Source organism: Pomacea canaliculata, linkage group LG9 (genome assembly GCF_003073045.1).
Source record: "Pomacea canaliculata isolate SZHN2017 linkage group LG9, ASM307304v1, whole genome shotgun sequence".
Classification (NCBI taxonomy): domain Eukaryota; kingdom Metazoa; phylum Mollusca; class Gastropoda; order Architaenioglossa; family Ampullariidae; genus Pomacea; species Pomacea canaliculata.
In genome coordinates this window covers 26,609,606-26,628,687 of record NC_037598.1, presented here as the reverse complement: position 1 = coordinate 26,628,687, position 19,082 = coordinate 26,609,606, and the positions used below count along the sequence as shown (strand labels likewise).

The following is a 19,082-nucleotide window of genomic DNA, read 5'->3' as shown; positions in this document are numbered from 1 at the left end:
TTCGGACAGCCCCGCGTCCGCCCGCGCGCCCATCACTCTTCGCGACACGCGTGTGCGGGCTCACTTCCGCACCACCCACCTCAACAAAAGGCCGCACACAAACTAGATCAGACTAACATTTTCCTTCTAACTTCAACCACCGCTCCCTGCTCACCCCTCCTCATTTCAATATAGTAATTAGTGGGCTACTTTGAAGTTGTTTTCTCCGAAACCACTAACTTCTGAATGTCGCTGCACTCGCGACGCCCCCACTCCGCGCACTCGCCCGCACCTTTCGGTTCCCCCCCCCCCCCACCTTCATGCGAAAAAAACAGATGCGACAACGCCTCCTTGACTGTGATAGATACTTCTTCCCATTTTTTTCAGGTTTTTTTTTTTCTTTTTTTTTTTTTGTTTTTTGTTTTTTTTTTTTAAATACTAAGCATGCGATTTCCTGCCTTGTGTGCAAATTTCGGGCCGGATGGCCCGGTCGCGGGCCGGATATGACACCGCGGCGTGGTTGGCACCTGATTTTAGGCTATTCGTCACTGTGGTGAGGGTGTTATTAAATAATGAAAGAAATTATTACAAAGGATTGCATAATATTGGCTGAACTTTGAAAAGTTGAAAGATTTGCCCTGTTCTTACAGCCATTCTGATGTGTTAGAAAGGAGACTTTCTCTGTCTGATCATTTCGGGATAGTCATACAATCGCAACCAAATAAAAGATCTTGTCTGGAATGCAGTCCCCCAATTTTCTCCATTCCAAATCCACCATGCAAGGTTGATAACTCATGATTATTAGATAATAATATATTTCCAATATATATTACTAAGGCATATTTTAACATCATGGGCCTTTGTTTAGTCATAGTATGATTTATTTTTTTTAATTAACATTTATCATGGGAGATCATCTAAACTGCACATAAGGCTAATGATGATCATAGCTTGCACTGCAAAAGGTCTGTTTGAATGTGTGTTGTGTGTGGTGTGTGTGACAGATTCTACATATAGATTTATTGGATAGTTTTGGCTACTGTGTAACTCCTTTCATTATGCTAATAGGTGCAATAATCTGTATTATCACATTTCCATGTACCTTGTATTTGTAGGTAGAATAACGTTCTCAAGAAAGCGACCAATGGACAGAATATCCAAACCTACCTATGCAAGCAGCCAGGATTTCACAGAAAGCTGTAGTCTTGCATGTAATCTGTTCTTAAATCATATATGTCTTCTTGCTATTTTTCATTCATTAAGAAAAATTTATTATAAAATGAGGGATGAATATCTGTCTCCCCACAATTACAGTTCAGATCTTTTTTATACTCGTGTTTGCAAGAAGCAAGCATAGTTGCGAGTTTGAGCCTTCCTGCTCTTACTGTTCCAGTTCTCCTACAAAAGCTGAATTAAAGATGGAGATCACAAATCTAAAGAAAAACTTCAGCAGCCCTGATGGAAGAGCTCAAAAAGAAGGAACAAAAAAAAGCGTAGCAGAAAACGTGAGAAGAGCCAAAAAAAAGCAAAAAAAGCTACCATTTTAAAACAACTGTCTACATTTTGCCATCTGAGAGCAGACATTTTTACATCACAGTTAAGAGAAAATAATAAGAGCAAGAAATGGATATAGATGGACAGAGAATGACAAGGTAACAGCTTCTCTCTTTGTTTCATACAATCTGAAGGCCTATTGATTGCTGAAGAAAATTTGTTTGCTCCTTCTGTATCAACATTTAAAAGAGACAATGCAAAAAATCAAGAGATTTACCAGTGATTTAGTGAAAAAAATATTGAAGAAATCAGGTAAAAATAGCTGCATATCCTCCAAACTCAATCTGTGTGTCTCTACTGATAGATGAAATGACTATTAAGAACAAGTTAAATATAATGAAGAAAAGATGAGTAGAAGGCTTGAAGTACTCGGGAGTGACTCAAGAAACACACCTCATAGCCAATCATGCTACAGTGTTTATGTTGAGAGATTGATATCTTCTGGAAACAGCCAGTTGGCTATTTTTTTTTACTAAGATAGCTGCTGCGTCCTTTTGAAAAAGACAAAAAGAATCGAAAAATGTTGAAGTTTCATCATTTGTAGCTTTTAAGCTAAAGTAATTTTAAAATTTATTTTAGAGAAAAATCACCGTGAAAGAAAAAAAATGTTACAAATCTTTATTTAAGGTACATGTGTGAATGATTCCCTTTTGAGTATCTGCTTGCTGTATATTTCATAGTAAGCATACTATTCTGATCTTTAGATTGTCCACCAATGTTCTTACAATAAGGAATATGAATGTATATAATAAATATACATTATTATTATTAGCAGTTTTATGATTTGTTATTAATTTATGATTATTATGATTTGTGTGAGATTTATTGCTCATGCTTGTAATGTAAAAGAAAGATCTATATGTCAGTACGTGAGCAAGTCTTCTGAATTGGCTTGTTTTATATTCATTGTGTAAGTTGTTTTAACTGGGGCTTTTCTCATATTCCATAATTCTCATAATTTAGATTTTTTGGATTTAAATAAATGCACAATTTGTGGCTTTGGATATGCTGTTTGAATTATAAAAGTTATCCTTTTTAATATAGTCAGCTGTCATACTTGTATTAAAACTCAACCAAACTACCCTCATCTAAGCATTCTCATGAATAAAAGACACAAAAATCTGTTCTTAGATAAACGTCATTTCATATCGCAAACACCTAGACATTTACTCCAAAGATAAACACTGCTAGCGATGACTTTGTTTAGTAGTGCTTGATAGTAGCAATTGCGCGTAGCATATCATTTCGAAGGGACGCAACTCCGGTTTTACCACCTCTGCTTTCTTAACAAGTAAGGAAAAGAAGGAGTGCACCCTCTCTATATCTAAGCTCTCTGTAGACACTACTGTACCCAGGCAAGTGGGCCAGAGAGAATACTGTATCCAGGCAAGAGGGCCAGAGACTATACTGTCATTTATAGTTTACAAACCATTGTTATGGATACATAAAGCAGTCCACGAGGTATGTATAAAGCATTGTGAATGAATCACATTGCTGTTATATTCTCTTTTCCTCTGACTAATTTGTCTGAACAAGGAATACAACTAATTTTCATCTACCTTGAGAACATGTTAGCATTGTAAGGGGTGTGGCTGATAGCCTGGCATTCATCTGTTTGGAAGCTCAGGGCACATTGGTGCAGGCCTACAAGATCATTGTAACAAGTTGAGGGAGAATGTGCCTGGCAGCATTTTATGCTTGGCTCCCAGTCCATCAAAGGAACATCACAAATTTTAGCCCTGCAATGGGTATATAAGGGCAGAGCTGAAATGTGATGACGTGCCTAAGATCTGGTTAGCGACACAGAAAAGAGAGACAGCCGCAACAGTTCATGGCGGCTCACCACGATGCTGAAACTTGCTGTAGAAGGAATGTAGCCATGGCATTTGCTCAAGTCTGTTTAATAAAGGGTACATTTGCTGGCTCTCTTCCTGCCTTTGGTTGAATGTGTTGGAAAGTTTGTTTACTAACTTCAAAATCTCCCTCCCCCATTCTCATCTGCACCATGACTATTGATATATACTAGTGATATAGAGACCTCATTTTGATTGGCATATTTTTCTTTTAACATTCCCTATGTTTCTAGTGAAATGGCTCTTAGGCCATGAATCAGAAATCCACGATTTATCATTTGTGTAGAGAATGTATGTGTGCTCTTTAACTAAACTGTTTTGATAACTATATTTCATTTACTAGAACAAAGTAAGGCATGCATTACATTAAAACCTAAATTTTGTATCATATCTGTTTATTATTTTAGAGACCTTGTGCTTTTAGCAGCATGTAGTAAATATTTTATATATCCATTTTGATGCACTACATGGTTTATTAAGCACATTTGAATATAAATAGTAGAAACATTATTTATCATTTTAAGCATAATATTTAAGTCTTTCAGAAACATATTTAGTACTTGGATTTAATATAATATGTTGTCAGATATTTAAAACTGGATATTTCTGAGTAAATTTTAATTTATATTTGTTGTACAAAAGCCTTCTTTTGGATAATTTTTTTTATTGTATTTTTTGTTTTTCTTATTTCTTGATAACCTGATATTGTTTCAGATCTACAAATACAAAGACAAAAGACAAGGTGACACTAGCAAAGCTTCGTGCTCACAGTATTTCGGATGGGCTTCGGGTGACAACAATGTCAATACAGGACTTGCCTCCTTTAGCTCAGTCAAACGTCACACAGAAGCTCTTGAAAGAGCATGATGTTCCTTTGTGAGTGTCAGATGGTCTGGATTCAAGCATTTACTGTTAATACTGCATGAATGATCATTTGATTAATGATATTGAAGTATTCACTAAAAAGTTCTCCTCTTTCTTCTGTGTGGCAAGATGAGTGATGAAGGGAGGGGTAGAGAGAAGATATCATTTATTGTCCCCACATGATTTCATGGTCACTTACGATCATCAACAGATGTAATTGTATAGAGCTCTCTACCTGCATCTGTGACAAAGGATGTGCTGCAGGATAAGCTACCCTTGTGTTTAGAAGGTTGAAACAATTTTTCATATGGTCCCAACTGTAGCAGCATATGTGACAACTGCTCTAAGGGAACAAAATGCAACAGCAGGAAGGATCCTAGCACTGTGGGTCCTGTTGGAACAATTGTTGGCAGTATTGGTTGCTGTGTTACTGGCTTTTTTCTTTTTCTGTTGGGTTTTTGTTTTTCATTTTCTTGATATATTGACAACTCCAAGCACCCTGTAAATCACCCACATCTACTGGCTTCTCATAGCCATGGCAAACAGTATGTAATCCAAACCCTCCTGCAGGCTCAAGTGTCCCAGAGCCTGTGGAGGTTTTACTTGAAGTGTTGATGTTCATTGTACATGTGTATGTTTGCTGGAACTTTTCCTTTTGCATCATTTTATTCAGTTGAGACCAGTCAGTACTGTGTCCCTGAAAAAATATGTGAACTAGACTGGTTTTTTTTTTTTATTATTAATTTTTTTTATGGAGCACTTTTAGCTTGCCCATAAGGCAGTGATAAGACACTATACAAGCAACCTTTATGTTATATCCCAGCATGACTTCCTCATGGTCATTTACAAACATAAACAGCTGTAATTCTATATCCCCATGTCACTATATCAGTGGCTGTAATTGTACATCCCAGCATACTTTTACCATGGCTACATTGTCAAAACAGCTGTAATTATATTTCCCAGCAAGACTTTCTCATGGTCACTTATGATCAGATCAGCTGCTGTTTCACATCCATTTTGGTCTTGGCCTTGGGAAGTGAGTCATTAAAGACAAAACCCTAACCACTTGGCTATATTTTTCCCCAGTAATGTTAAGGTATCATTTTAAAGGCTAACTTGAGTGAAACATCAAATAGCTAGGTTTAGTTCACTACAAGATACTAATTCCAAAATCTGAGGGACTTAACTTTATTCCAGTCATGAAATAGTCTTCATTTTTTCTTGCTTGTGTATCACTCTAGTAGAGTAATAAATTATTTGTTTTGTAGAGGGTAGTGGTCGAGTGGCTCCAAAGACTGTCACTTTCCCACGCCTGCTATGTACATAATAACCAGCCTTGAACTGTTCCACCAGTGGCTGTTTGACCTATTGTTACACATGAAGTTACGAAGTTGCCTGACCCACTTGGGAAGGCCATGACCAGACAGTGCAGGATGGGGGTGGCCACTGCTGTCATGGGGGCAGGGAAATGTTGAGGCTGTGTAACCAGGCCATGAGAAAATGGGGGGGTGGGGAAGATGGTTGCTGGAACATTTGGCATAGCTTTACAGTTGAAGGAAGCTTTTTGGATTTGGAAACAATGGAGAGAAGGCAGGCGAGCCGCCGAGTGAAACTCTGAATAAAATCTACAGCTATTCAGCAAATTCCATCTTTGTTGTGTTCTTTTGCGACTAGCCCAGCTCTACGTAGCTTTCAGGGACAGACGTGATGGTTACACCCCAGTGGGCACAAGGCAAATCTTTTATGTATTTTTTTTATTATGCTGTTTCAGTTTGGACATGCTGGCTACACCAACTCAAGGCTCAATGAACCTTGTTCGGCACATCGTGACTCATGAAAGATTGGATTCAGGCATGTGGTATTTTTATGACTAATTTCCTTGCAAATGTAACCTTATGCCCTTGTGTGAATTTTTGTTTCAAAAGACCACCTTATTTCATAAAAAAGTTGTGTTAGTAAAGTTTACGGTGAAACTTTTTGAAGTGTTATTTCATCAGAACAGTGATTAATAAAATAAAGCTTTAAGGAGTATTATCTGTCTTAGAAAATAGGTATTATGGTGAAGTTTGTTATTTTCAAATAGATGTGCAAACATTTAGAATAAAGAGATTATATTTTGTTTTTGATCAGGGAAAGCTGCTGGTAATAAACACAACAGCTTTCAGTCTGTGAGTGCAGCCAGCCTCATCAAGCAACACAAGCAGGAGATGCAGGAGAAGATCCACCAGCGTAGATTACAGGCTGAGTGTGGCCTTCAAGCAGAAGGCAAGAGAGACCTCAAACCAAGACCTGATGAAGATAGCGGGAACACCTGCCAGTTGAAAGAGAGGCAGTTGAAAGGAAACAGGTCTGCAAAAAATCGTCATGCTGGTCAGTCAGCAAATGGTTCACTTGGAAAGAAACCAAGAACTGACCACACAAAATCTGATGGTACTCAGAACGATTTTGAGGTGAAACATGTTTCAGATTACAGCCAGCAAGAATTCCAGAATGATGCCAGTCAGCATCTACAATCACAGGTGTGTACTAAAGCAAGTGGAAACAAGCATGCACAAAGTGTCTCTGAAAACAGGACAGAGCAAGATAAGGTGCACAGTAGCCAATTTGAGAACACGTCCCCCAGTTTCAGCACCACACATACAGCGAAGGCTCCATCGAACAATCAACTTCATGGTGGGCTTCCTGTGCTTGGTAAAGGCTTTGCTCCAGGCCAGGATATCAGCATTTGCTTTGAGAAACCCTCGTCGTTACTTCTTTCCTCCTCAGCTAGTGCAGCTAAGGTGAGCAGTATGTGAAAAGTTATGCTAATTCTGGCATATTGTCTGGATGGCAAGCAGGTAATGGCAATGTGGACCGGTGCCTATATGTTTCCGTGGTGATGTGGACTGGTGCCTGTATGTACCTGTGGCACATGTAAAAAGAAGATGGATAAGGGGACATTTTCCTTGCTCCCATATGGGAAAAGTGTTCAACAAAATGAATTTTGAGGTCTGCCTCTGGGAAACAAAATTACTAGCATTTTTATAGACATCTTTGTTATTTTATTTTTTTATTTTCTGCATGCTCTAGCCAAATTTTTAACACTAAACCACAATTTGTTAAAGTCACTTTTATACACATTTCAACTTATTTTTAAAATCGTTATTTATTAAAATATGCTTCATGCAAGGCCTCTGTGCATGAGAAAAAGAAAAGTGCGTAGCATAAAGTGTAACCTTATCTAATTAGAGTAGAAAGTTATTATTCAGTTGTCGTGCATTTACTTCCCTTGATGGGCATTCTCCATTATGTATTTGAACATTATAATTTACCTACACAATCTTCTGCACTATAATCTACCTACGATAAGATTATGACTCTATACATAAAAATCCACCTGTATATAATTAAAATTAAATCTGTGTAATGTTTTGAGAAATTATCTGAAAAGCCATTTTTAAATTTGCTGAACTCAAAGATAAAAATTTAGTGGTCTATTTCTTGCTATTAGATATATGGTTCTGTGCTATACCTGCTGTTCAGAATTGAAGCCTTGTATGTGTGCTGTCATGAGAGAAAAATTCTGCATTATTAAAAGCTCTTTCACTTGCAGTAGTAGATAACTTTTCTAGTGATACTGACAGGGGCTTGCTGCATATTTTGGGTCTTTTTCTTAGGTATTGCTAATGTAAGCATACTGAAAGCAAGCCTTTAGTTGTGATACATAGATTGCTTAACATTTTCTTTAACTTTGATTCAGATTTCTCATCTTTTTTATTTCTTGAGAGATTCCGCTGTGTACTGCCTAAAATTCAGTTGGGTCAAAGTAGTAATGCGCAAGACTTGGAAGTTTTGTTCTTAGCACAAAAAAGAGGGATTGGGGAGGGAGTTTACATTTTTATTCACCTTTTCCTTTCTACCCTTTTTGAGTGAATTATAATGTAGTCACTGTTTTGCAGCTGAAAGCTATTAAGACAATCAGATCCAGTGGTGGGATTGACAAAGTTGACCCAAACTGCACCAAGAAGCCACCATCACTAGTTAAAGAGAATGTCAGGAAACGTCTTCTAGAAACTGAGGGTGTGTACACCATTATCAAGAGCATTTCTTTTACCGCTCACACTACAGCTACCAACGCAAGTAGACGGACTCATATTGGAGTATTAGCAGACAAGGAACTAGATGCAGCTGATGACTTTGAAAGATTTCGTTGCCCTCATTTCAGTAAAAAATTTACATTGTAATCTCTTAAAACAGTATTCTCCCAGTTTCTACCTGGTTGAGACAAAGGTTCGTTCTTAATTAAAGCCAATCATGAACTGGTTTCCATTTTTTAATGTGCCAAATTTGCCCTATAGTTGATGCATCAAAGATGGCTGCTTCCATCCAATGATGTTGCCGACAACTTTGTACTTGCCTTTCTTCTGACTTTAGTAGTAAAACAAATGGAAAAGTCCCCCTGCTGTATGTCTTCTACAGATATGGGCATGGGGCTTTCCATGTGTGCTACTACTCATTTATTTCATTTGATTGTCTATATTTGATTGCTTTAGTTACAGTGTCTGATGCAGTGGAGACAGTATCAGGAAGCAGAGGAGAGGAACCAAAGAAGAAAAAACCTCGTCTTTTAGGTGGTGTTGATTTAAATTCAGAAGAAGTTCAACGTCTGCTTAAAGCTAAGTCATCCCACAAGGGAGCATTATCTGAGGTTAGTACAATATGATGTCTGCAATTGTCAGAATTATTTGACAGGCTTATTCCATGAAAGAGATGAAGTATGGTTGATTCCTATCAGTAACTTTAATGCACACTTGAACAGTTTTGATTCTTGTGTGCTTGATCTTTTTAGTGAAAGTCAGGTACACAAGGAAAATAGCATGAAAGGGTCTAATACAATATGCTGTCATAAACTAGAAGTATTACATTCAACACTTGACAGAAATAACATTAAAACCTGCTAAATTTTGTGAAATACAGTCTTCACTTTTAATCTTTCTGCCCCATCTTTTTCTGTTCTTTCACTGTGCTGTCTGCACTGGAGAGTGGGGTTACCAGACTCATGACTCCTGATACTAGGAATCTTCTTTTGGCAAGGCCTAAAGATACTGGGTTCTTTATTATATTTGTATGTTTGCATCATGTGAAGACACAATGAGAATATTTATTCTAAGAGCTGTATTATAGATCTACATGTTTGTATTAGGTCGATTTAGAATGAGAAATCTTTATGTGTATCTATATCGGGCAAAGGCAAAATAAGCAGATAAGTGTTCATATTTTGTGAACTGTATACGTAACAGTAACAGCCTCCAGAACATTATATTCCCAGAACCATGTGCTTTACATACAAGAACAGACATACTTCTCATAGACTCATACATTCACACGGACATTCATATATATATATGTCGGTATGAGAGGAATAAGAAGATAAGTATTTTTATAAACTATATGTTAGTGTTTTAGATACAGTGATACCTCGGTTCTCGAACATAATTCGTTCCGGGAAGACGGTCGAGAACCAAATTGTTCGAGAACCGAAGCAATGAAACCCATAGGAAATAATGGAAACTGGATTAATTCGTTCCAAGCCCCAGAAAATGCCTATTTACTGGACTAATTTGTATATAATATGTAGAAAAACATGAGTCTCAACAAGAAATAAGAAATAAAAGTGTATTTATTAAAACAAAAAAAACAAAACAAACAAAAAAATGTACAGTACAGTAAATTGTCATTTACTGTACCTGTACCAAACTTTATGGCAGGAGGGAATGAATGTGGAGGAGGAGGGAAGGGGATGGTTATTTGTTTTGAAGGGGGTCTCTTCAATAAAAACAGAGGGTATATATATATAACTGCTCTTCGGGTGTTTCTGTGTTCTGTATCTTTTGCTGAGGAGAATCAGAATCTTGCTCTTCAGTTGCTTGTCTGATTTCTTTACGGAAGAATTTGTCAATTGTTTGCTGTTTTTTTCTCCTTTGCAAAATTTTGCGGAAAGTGGACATAACATTGTCATTAAAAATGTTAACTGCTCTATTTGCTACCACTTTATCAGGGTGATGTTGTTCAACAAAATTTGCGATTTCTGCCCATTTTGCACACATTTCATGACTCTCTCCACAAAAACGTCACTCTCTCTCTGCACTCAAACTGATGACGCAAGCAAGGCGCGCTGGGCTGAATGAACGCCATTCGGCTCAACTCGGACGTTCGGATGTTCGAGTTCCAAATATTTGTTCGGATTCCAAGACAAAATTTTCTCTAATTTCCTGGTCGAATACCGATTTGGTCGAAAGTCAAGGCGTTCGAGAACCGAGGTATCACTGTATATATATATTTGAATTAGTGAAATAAAATACTTGTGTGTCATAAAAATATACACGTCTTTATTAGGCAGAATCATATCTGTGCTGCATGCCTATGTGTCAGCGTCAGATATGTGCTATATGTGTGTATATCATCATTTGACAGAGGTAGCATTTCCATTAGCTGTATTATGCATGTGTGCGCATGTCTACATTAGATGTCGGCATCAGGCTGAGGCAGAATGAAAAGAAATATTTTCATGAGCTTTATTGTGTGTGTGTGTGTGTCTCTACATTATATATGAATATATTGTTACCAGGCTGAGGCAGAACGAGAAGATAAATATTTTCATGAGCTGCAGAAAAAGGAGGCCATGGAAGAAAAGATGCAAAGTATCACTTCTCTAGAAGTGACGGTTTTTACCTGTGACCAAGTGAGTGTCAGATAATTTATGAACTAAAGTATACTGGTAGTAGTGAATGGGTTTTTTTTTTTTTTTTTTCTGTTTTAGTTTATTCACTTATGTCCATTATCCACATTGTAATGTATATAGCATTCAGTTTCATGGTCTTAGAAACTTGTTTTTATTCTACCGACTTTGTGTTGCTATTTTGAGATTATAATATATAAGAACAAACCTGCAACACTTTAATTCGTTTAACTGTTTGGTATTTTATTTGTTGAATGTAAGCATGTTAATCTTTTGATTATGTGTAACTTGAGGAGAAAAAAATGAGAATCTACCATTTTTTACTGACAGTTATTAAATAATCAGTTATTTACAACATACAATACAATACATCTTTATTGTCTATGTCTGGTCGCAACAGAGATAGAAATTTTCCTTTGTTGCTGGGAGCTCCCACAATCAACTGAGAAAAATATACTGTACATAATAAACTGAAGAGATTACTCGGGCAGTTATACTCATGCTTAACCCTCTCATATGACAATTTTCAGATACACTTCCTCTTCCTCTCTTACACACACACACACATTTTCAGACTAGGTACATTTGGGAGATCTGTTTAAGAGTGCTATTGCGGTCGGTAAAAATGACTTGGCAAAGGCACTCTTCTTGGCGACCACTTGCTTCCATCTACGGCCGGAGGGTAGCATTTGAAAATGGCGTTGTAGTGGGTGAGAAGGGTCTGTGATGATGCTGACCGCTTTTAACCTCACAGCCCTGATGTGTAGTTCACCTGAAGGTCTTTGTGGAGAACCAATGATTTACTGGCACTCTTGACCACCCTCGTCAAACAAGCTTTATCTTTGACAGAGAGAACGCCAAACCACATCGGTATATTGAATGTTATGATGCTTTCGATGAGGCTGCGATATACTAACTCGAGGACAGGGCTACTGACACCAAAATTCCCTTCACTATTTAACTATTATGATCCAGGGCCGAGATAAACACTGTGATTAAGTCATAGAATTTATCTTCTTCTTTCTTTCATTCTCTTCGTGCATCAGGTTGCACATAAGGCCTCGACCAGCCACCGATGTCGATCGGCTGAAACCCGCTCTAGGTGACCCCATGTCCAGCCCTTTCCTTTCATCTCCCTTTCCACTGTTCGTCTCCAAGTTTCCTTTGGGCGGCCTCGTTTTCTTCGGCCGTCTGGAGTCCATCGTAGGGCGACTCTGGAGAGGTCTGCTGTCTGCTGGCATAGGATTTATGATTAGTTCAAAACAAAATCTCTTAAAAGTATTAAATAAATTGATGATACCAGTTGAGGTACATTGAGAATTGAGATAGCTGTGCACATTTTGCTGCAGAGATCTGTAATTTGGTGTCATCAGATGGGTGACACATTTTTATAATAATGCTTAAAGTGAAGTTTATGAAGTAATTGAAAATTGAACAGTCAGCCACATAATAAAAGCTCTCTGTATGCGTGTTCCTATGTGTGAATTTCAGAAGAGCTGTTGATGATTTATTATGTCACTAAGAGTTATTGATGTTTGATTATAAGTCTAGTAATAATAAATGAAGATTTATATAGTGCATATTCACACTCCTATGGAGCATACTCTTAGTGCTTATAACAGGAATGAGACATGGACAGCATACGAGGGATGGAAGAATAAACAACAATACTGAAAATAAATAGAAGACAAGTATAGAAAACACACAGAATAACCAAGTAACAAGAACTGAGAAAATCGCGATTTTGTAGAGGAAGACAAATAGGAAACTATCAAAAGCATCATGTGGCCTGCATTAGGAATAATGTAGGAAGGAAGTGCGTTTTCAGTGCAGATTTGAAGGATTCAGTTTTAGGTAGGTGGCGGATGTGGAAAGGGAGAGAGTTCCATTGTTTTACTGCACAGTAACTAAACGTCCTGTGACCATATGTTGTCCTGGTGACAGGAATAGTTAGGATATGGCCATCAGACAAAGAGTGTAGCTGTCTTGCAAGGACATAAGTGAAGAGAAGTTCAGAGAAATAGTCAGGGAAGGAGCCAGCAAAGAAATTAAAACACAGCACAGATATTTTGTACTGAATGCGAGAACGGATGGGAAGCCAGTGTAGAAAACTAAAGAAAAGAGTGACATCGTTACATTTCCTAGCTGTAAGCACCAGATGTGCAGTGGAGTTCTGTTCCTTATGAAGTCTCTGAATGAGGTATAAGGGGCAGCCTGAGAGCAGGGAGTTGCAGTAATCAAGCTAAGAAAGAACAAACGCACAGACAAAAGTGTTGGCGGTGTGTCTAGAGAGATTGTCGGATGGTGCTGATCCTATGTAACTCATAATAGGCAGACTGACAAGACAGCTGTAACTTATCAAGAGTCATGCCTGCAGTGAAAATAAATCCCAGATTCCTGACGGATGATGTAATGGTGATGTTGGTTTTTCCCACTTTGATGTGGTTTGGCAGACTGACAAGCGAATGTTGATTTCATCTTCTACAGTATAGGAGGGCTTCCACTTTATCATTATTTAGTTTAAGCTTATCCTGTCCTTGATGTTGCCAATGCAGGCTTCTATAGTGCTAGTAGCAGAGTGAGACTCAGCCAGTGGAGTGGAGCAGTACGGTTTCGTGTCATCAGCATATGATTGGTGAGAAACAAGGTGAGACTGGATGCACAATGAAAGTGGCTTGGTGTACAGAGTAAACAGAACTGGCGATGTTGCTGACCTCATAAATGTTCACAGTTGTTATACACAGTCCAATGTTCACAAATCACTTTTTTGCTTACATCAATACTATAACTTCACCCTGTCGTAGACTTCCAATATACTATACATTCATTAAGTCCAGCAAACAACTTTCTTACATCTCCTTGAGACAGACCTCCACTCGCCAGCATGCAAACTCGTAAAGTGAAGATTCCTAAATAGTTGAGGCCGACTTGCCTCTCCCTACACGTGGGGCGTCCCTGGTCACCCTCTGATCTTGGAGCCATTCAGGGAAGCCCACAGGCACTAAACTTATCCACCCCGCTGCCTTGTGTTTAGGCTAGCGGGTCCCGTGTCACTGGTCAGATTTATGGCCCAACCTTGACCATCCTGTCCTTTCATTAGCTGGAGTGGTGCCAACTTGACCAGTTTACGGTTGGTGGTCTAAACTCTAATTAAACTTTGTTAAAAGTAGAAAATACATTTTCTACATGGATCAAGTACTGGTCCTTGGGGGACCCCACCGTAAAGTGGAGCAGTGTGAGATGTTTGACCATCAATGAACACACGCTATCAGTGAGGTAGGAGTTGAACTGTGACAGTGCAAGACCAGATTTTTTTGTAGAGGGTGTGGAGTCTTGAAGGAGCAAAGAGTGGTCTAATAGAGTTGAGACAGGTCTAATAGAGTTGAGGTAGAAACCTTACCAATGTCAAGGGCAGATACTATGTCTGTTGTTACTATGCTGTTGTGCTGACGAGACAAACTGAGCATTGAATAGCCCAACATGGAGGCAAGTGTTCCATTGTCATGTTGGGAAAACTTGATAATCTCCTCTTCTCAGATTACCATGTTGATTTGGTTGCCAACATGTAAAGTTGTTCAACACAGTTGTCGTGTTGCCAGCTGGTGCTACAGATTGATGACATCAATTGGTTCATTTTGATCACACTGATGCTGGTGTTGCCGACAACCACCATGGTACAGGTGGTGTTTTCTTTAAGAAGTATTACAGTGGCTGTGAATGTTCAGAGTATGAAGCACTCTGCGAAGCACTGATGAATGATCAGAAATCTTAGGTTTTAGGGATAAAAGTTTGTGCCTACCATAGGTAGTTTTCTTGGATGATAATGCGCTATAATGAAAGCATCATCTTGTCTGGTGCACCGGGAGCATCAAAACAAATGCCACGAGAGAGAATCGGTAGCCATGTTGGAGCAGGTGGTGTAGTAGGCAGAAGAAGGTACAAAAAAATACTTTGAAAACTTCCTTCTTCCATAGGCAAACAATCTAAAAACATTCCAGAGTAAATGTTGTCTCACAAGGAAGCAGAAAATGCAGAACACATAAGAAAAGAATCAGTCAATCACTGAGAAATACAAATAAATTGTAAGACTGCCCCTTCAAGCACGAGGCAATAAGGGCAGGTAACTACTAAGAGAGGAGAAGAACAAAAAGGAATGGAAATGTCTTACAAACCTACTGAATACTTGGACTGTATCTACTGTATTACTAATTGTACTGTTTTGCATGTACAAACCTACTTACTATTTGTACTGTATTACTACCTGAACTTACTATTGCACTATATTCTGTAGTGCAAGTACACAGCACTTGCTCCTGGTGAAAACTGTAAACAAGAAAATCATGCAGTTCGTCGACATAAAGGAAAGAAACACTTTTTCAAGTGTAAAAGTTGCAGCCATCGCACTGTTACACTTCATCGCTATCCTACCTTGCCTTGCAGGTAAGTACATCTTCTCCTTTGAGTAAACAGGTTCATATATATCAGGGTTTGAGGGTCTTTTCTGGTCTTTACAAGTCTTTATATTCATATTGTTTCAAGTAAGACCACGCAAGTGCTTACATTTGCCCTGCTATCCTTACGTCATTACTCAAAACATTACAAGGCCATTTTTGTAGGCCAATCTAAAATGTCAAGCAAAGGCAGGCTTTGAGAAATGATTAAGCAGTGCAAATCACAAGGATATAAAGCAACATGAATGAGGATGACATTGGCTATAGTTTTAATTTTTGAATTAGTTTGCGCGAGGATAAGAAGTGCAAATGGGGCTGGATAAAACACACCGTGCACAAACCAGCTGACACCATTGCCAAGCAGGCACTTGAGTGGAACCCACAGGGGAAGACAAGAGTTGGGAAGCCAAAACAGACTTGGAGAAGATCAATAGAGAGAGAGTCAAAGGATGCCAGAACCACATGGCTCTGAGATAAACTTGTGCAATGATGACATTGGCTGTAGTTTGAATTGTTTTCAATTTGCTCAAAGCATTAGCACTTGCAATTGTTACCATCCTGACAACATGAAGGAGCAGTATTATGTCATTGGCCTGTTAGTGTAAGTCAACCCAAGTATGGAGCGCATGCAGTTTTCAGAGACTGATGCAGAAGTGTACTGACTGCTGTAGAAGTGCATTGAGAAATGTTTTATTTTTGTTGCAGCAAATGTGGAGATGAAAGGTTTGAAAAGACGTCAATGTGGAAGGTCAGTGGCAGTTTTCTCCTTAATGTTTCATTATTTTTCTTAATTTTGAGTTGACAGTCATCACCTGATAAATGTATGTGCATACATCCTCCTGTTCCTGCATGTGTGAATGCACACATCCACGCAAGACTGGGAGAGGGGTAGTTATGGATGTCTGTGTCTACAGTTTGGGTGCCCATATGTCTTACACTATCCTACTCTATGGTTGTCTTTATCTTGCATTATCCTGCTTTTGGGGTGTCTACATCTGTCATGCATTTATAATATGTGGGTGTCTATCTTGTGTTAAATGTCTATGTTTTGCATTATTCTACTTTATGAATGTCTGTGTTTTGTGCTATCCTACTTTATGGATGACTTTGTGGGTGTCTTGCATTATTCTACTTTATCACACTTACTGATTTCGCTCTTTGTCAGTTCCTTTCTCACTCCTAGCCCTATTACCAATATAAACCTAGCTGCAATTGATCTGAATACATACTTTCATATAGCAGTTAAGTTTATTTGTTTCTTATAGGTTAGGGTTACTTATTGCATTCACAGCAGTTTTACTATGATGGTACACTTACAGTGTTTGAACAGCTTCCATATAGCCATAGCTTATCACAAGGTCACCTTCAGTGTCTTGATACTTTTTGTAATATTGTCTGCCATCTTGCATGACCTTTGTTTGATTCTGATCTTCCATCGTCTGAAATCATTTAAAATTCGTTCATGCTGGCTTATTTCATTACTATTATGATAATTGTGCAGTCAACAAGACAACATTTAATCTGAAAAAAATTAAACCATATTTGCTTACAAAAAAGATTTCAGATATTTGTGTTGGAATGTGGGTTTTTTGTGTTTTTAGATTTTTTTTCTTTCTGGAAATCATAGTATCCAGGATTGATTGCATTCAGTTTACTTTGTATTCTAATGTTATAATATGCAGTGTGGCTTTATATTTTTTAAGTGTATTTGTTGTATTTTGCTCCTATAGGAAAAGTCTGGACCTAAACTAGATTCAGAGGTGCTATGTCTACGTGGGGATGAAGTTAAATTCCTGAATTCTCTGCATTCCAAAACGTTTGTGAATATATAGCATCTATTGTTGCACTGTATCTGATAGAAAAGTGTAGTTATGTCAGTGTTGTTGTGATTTAAGTGATTCAGACTTGTTGTGAAACATTGAAGATTGTTTCCTTTTCTACTATATTATGAGTCTACCAAGTAATTGTCCTTTGACATCACTGGTCTGATGCCTGCTGTTTTCAGTTTATTAAATTGTTCTTTTTTAACAGACTTATCTGTGAATCTCATGAAATTTTAATGGGCTTATTGTATCTGATACCATACTAATTTATGTTGTGCTTCGAGTGGAAGTTGAGAGAGCTTGATTTAGTTTAGGAAGGAGTCAGATAACAGGAAGTGTTTGCAGAATTTGTTTCTGTTCCACAAAATGTAAAGAGGAAATAACCATAAATATTTTTAAAATAGAAATTAAGAAATACCTCATCATGTAAAACAAAAATTGAGTTTGAAATAATTAACAATACAATGGAGGAATACTTTACACTAGTCACTTTATGTGAACAATTAAATGCTTGTTACAAAAATGGTTCTTTTTAAGAATGTTTGAGTCTGTAATATCATTCTTGTGTAGATGACTGAGTGTTTGACTGACAGTGTGAAATGAGCACATGATGGCTGTAGTTGTCAGGGATTTCATGAGGTATAAATTAATGGAGTTTTAGTTGAATAGTTTCTGGAAGACATGTTAAACTCACACACTTGCATCATATTACTTGCACACAGTCAAAATGCAATAATTTGTAAATTGAGGTATCTGGAAATGATATCCACAATGTAAAAGTTAATGATAAATGTGAAAAACAAACCTGAATTTGTGTTATGTCTGAAGCTCAGTTTTAATACCCCTAGAATCTGTTCAAACTTATTTATCTTTTGTGTTTAGATGGGCAATGGTTAACTATTTTTAATAGGATAAAGTCAGTTAAAAATATTTGTACTAAACCTGGTGGTAATTTGTAATTAATAAAGACCTCCAAACAATCACATTTAAAGGAAATACAACTTGGGAACAGACTTTTATGCTCGGTTATTTATGGCAACAAACTATCCTGCTCCTACATTGAATGGGTTTTGACTCTTAGTCAGGGACATTAAGCATTTGTTTCAGAAATTAAAAAAACTATAATAGGAGAATTGTGTGTGCATTGTCTTTGTGTTTTAGTGTTGGTCTTGCATTTCCCAGCCTCTAACAGTCCCCTCAAAGCTTATTAAACCCATTTGCACCAATCATTATGACCTGTTTTTAAGAACATTTGGCTGAAAAAACTTGGACAGTGTTTATTGCAAGCTGCAGAAAATTCTCTGATGTAGCGGGAACTCTTAATACTAATATCGGTTTCTCACCCCTTGATGCTCCAAGAAGGTCCATCACTATCAGACAAGCAGAAACGGAACTGTGATCAACGACTTGTCTCCCCAAGACTCCTGTTCCGTGAACCACCACATACTGGATGGTGTTTCTTGGTCCGTGAACCACCACATACAGCAGATGCTGGATGGCATTTCCTGGTCTGTTGATGGGAATGGGGGTAGGGGTGGCTAAATGAAAACGGTTTCCATCACATCATCATCTGCACGATAATTCGGCCACGAATTAAGTGAATTTTGGTGAAACATCCGTTCTCAGTTGACCTACGCACGTAATCATGCTTTCTCTTCGGTTGTGTGTATGGAGATTTATAAAAGAATATATTTGACTGTAATTTCAATTGTGTAGTTTTATGGATCATGTGAAGGTGTACTAAACAGGAGGATGCACAAAGACCAAGAGGTAACAGTAACGAAAAGCTTTAAAAAAAATAAATAAAAGGACATGGTCAGAACAGACTAATCAAGAG

The 19,082-nt window shown here is 37.9% G+C and overlaps 1 protein-coding gene across 2 annotated transcripts; it reads left to right on the top strand.

Annotated features, from left to right (window-relative positions):
* The first annotated feature begins 4,099 nt into the window (after positions 1-4,099).
* LOC112572531 (protein MCM10 homolog) lies at positions 4,100-17,770 on the top strand. 2 transcript variants are annotated; one of them, XM_025252255.1, is made up of 9 exons: positions 4,100-4,262; positions 6,025-6,104; positions 6,384-7,033; positions 8,192-8,312; positions 8,792-8,940; positions 10,861-10,974; positions 15,263-15,411; positions 16,128-16,170; positions 17,153-17,770. In XM_025252255.1, exons 1-9 carry the CDS (start codon positions 4,186-4,188, stop codon positions 17,252-17,254), a joined length of 1,485 nt encoding a protein of 494 aa, XP_025108040.1. In that variant the 5' UTR covers positions 4,100-4,185; the 3' UTR covers positions 17,255-17,770. The 2 variants fall into 2 exon arrangements, with proteins under 2 accessions (XP_025108040.1, XP_025108039.1); XM_025252254.1 differs by having other exon boundaries at positions 8,786-8,940.
* Positions 17,771-19,082: the final 1,312 nt, after the last annotated feature.

Bases quoted from the DNA above. Each gene is read 5' to 3' on its own strand.
- LOC112572531 (XM_025252254.1), top strand. From the start codon at position 4,186: ATGTCAATACAGGACTTGCCTCCTTTAGCTCAGTCAAACGTCACACAG. The intron at 6,105-6,383 runs GCATGTGGTATT...GTTTTTGATCAG, and splicing joins TCATGAAAGATTGGATTCAG to GGAAAGCTGCTGGTAATAAA. The intron at 8,313-8,785 runs GTGTGTACACCA...TGATTGCTTTAG, and splicing joins ACGTCTTCTAGAAACTGAGG to TTACAGTGTCTGATGCAGTG.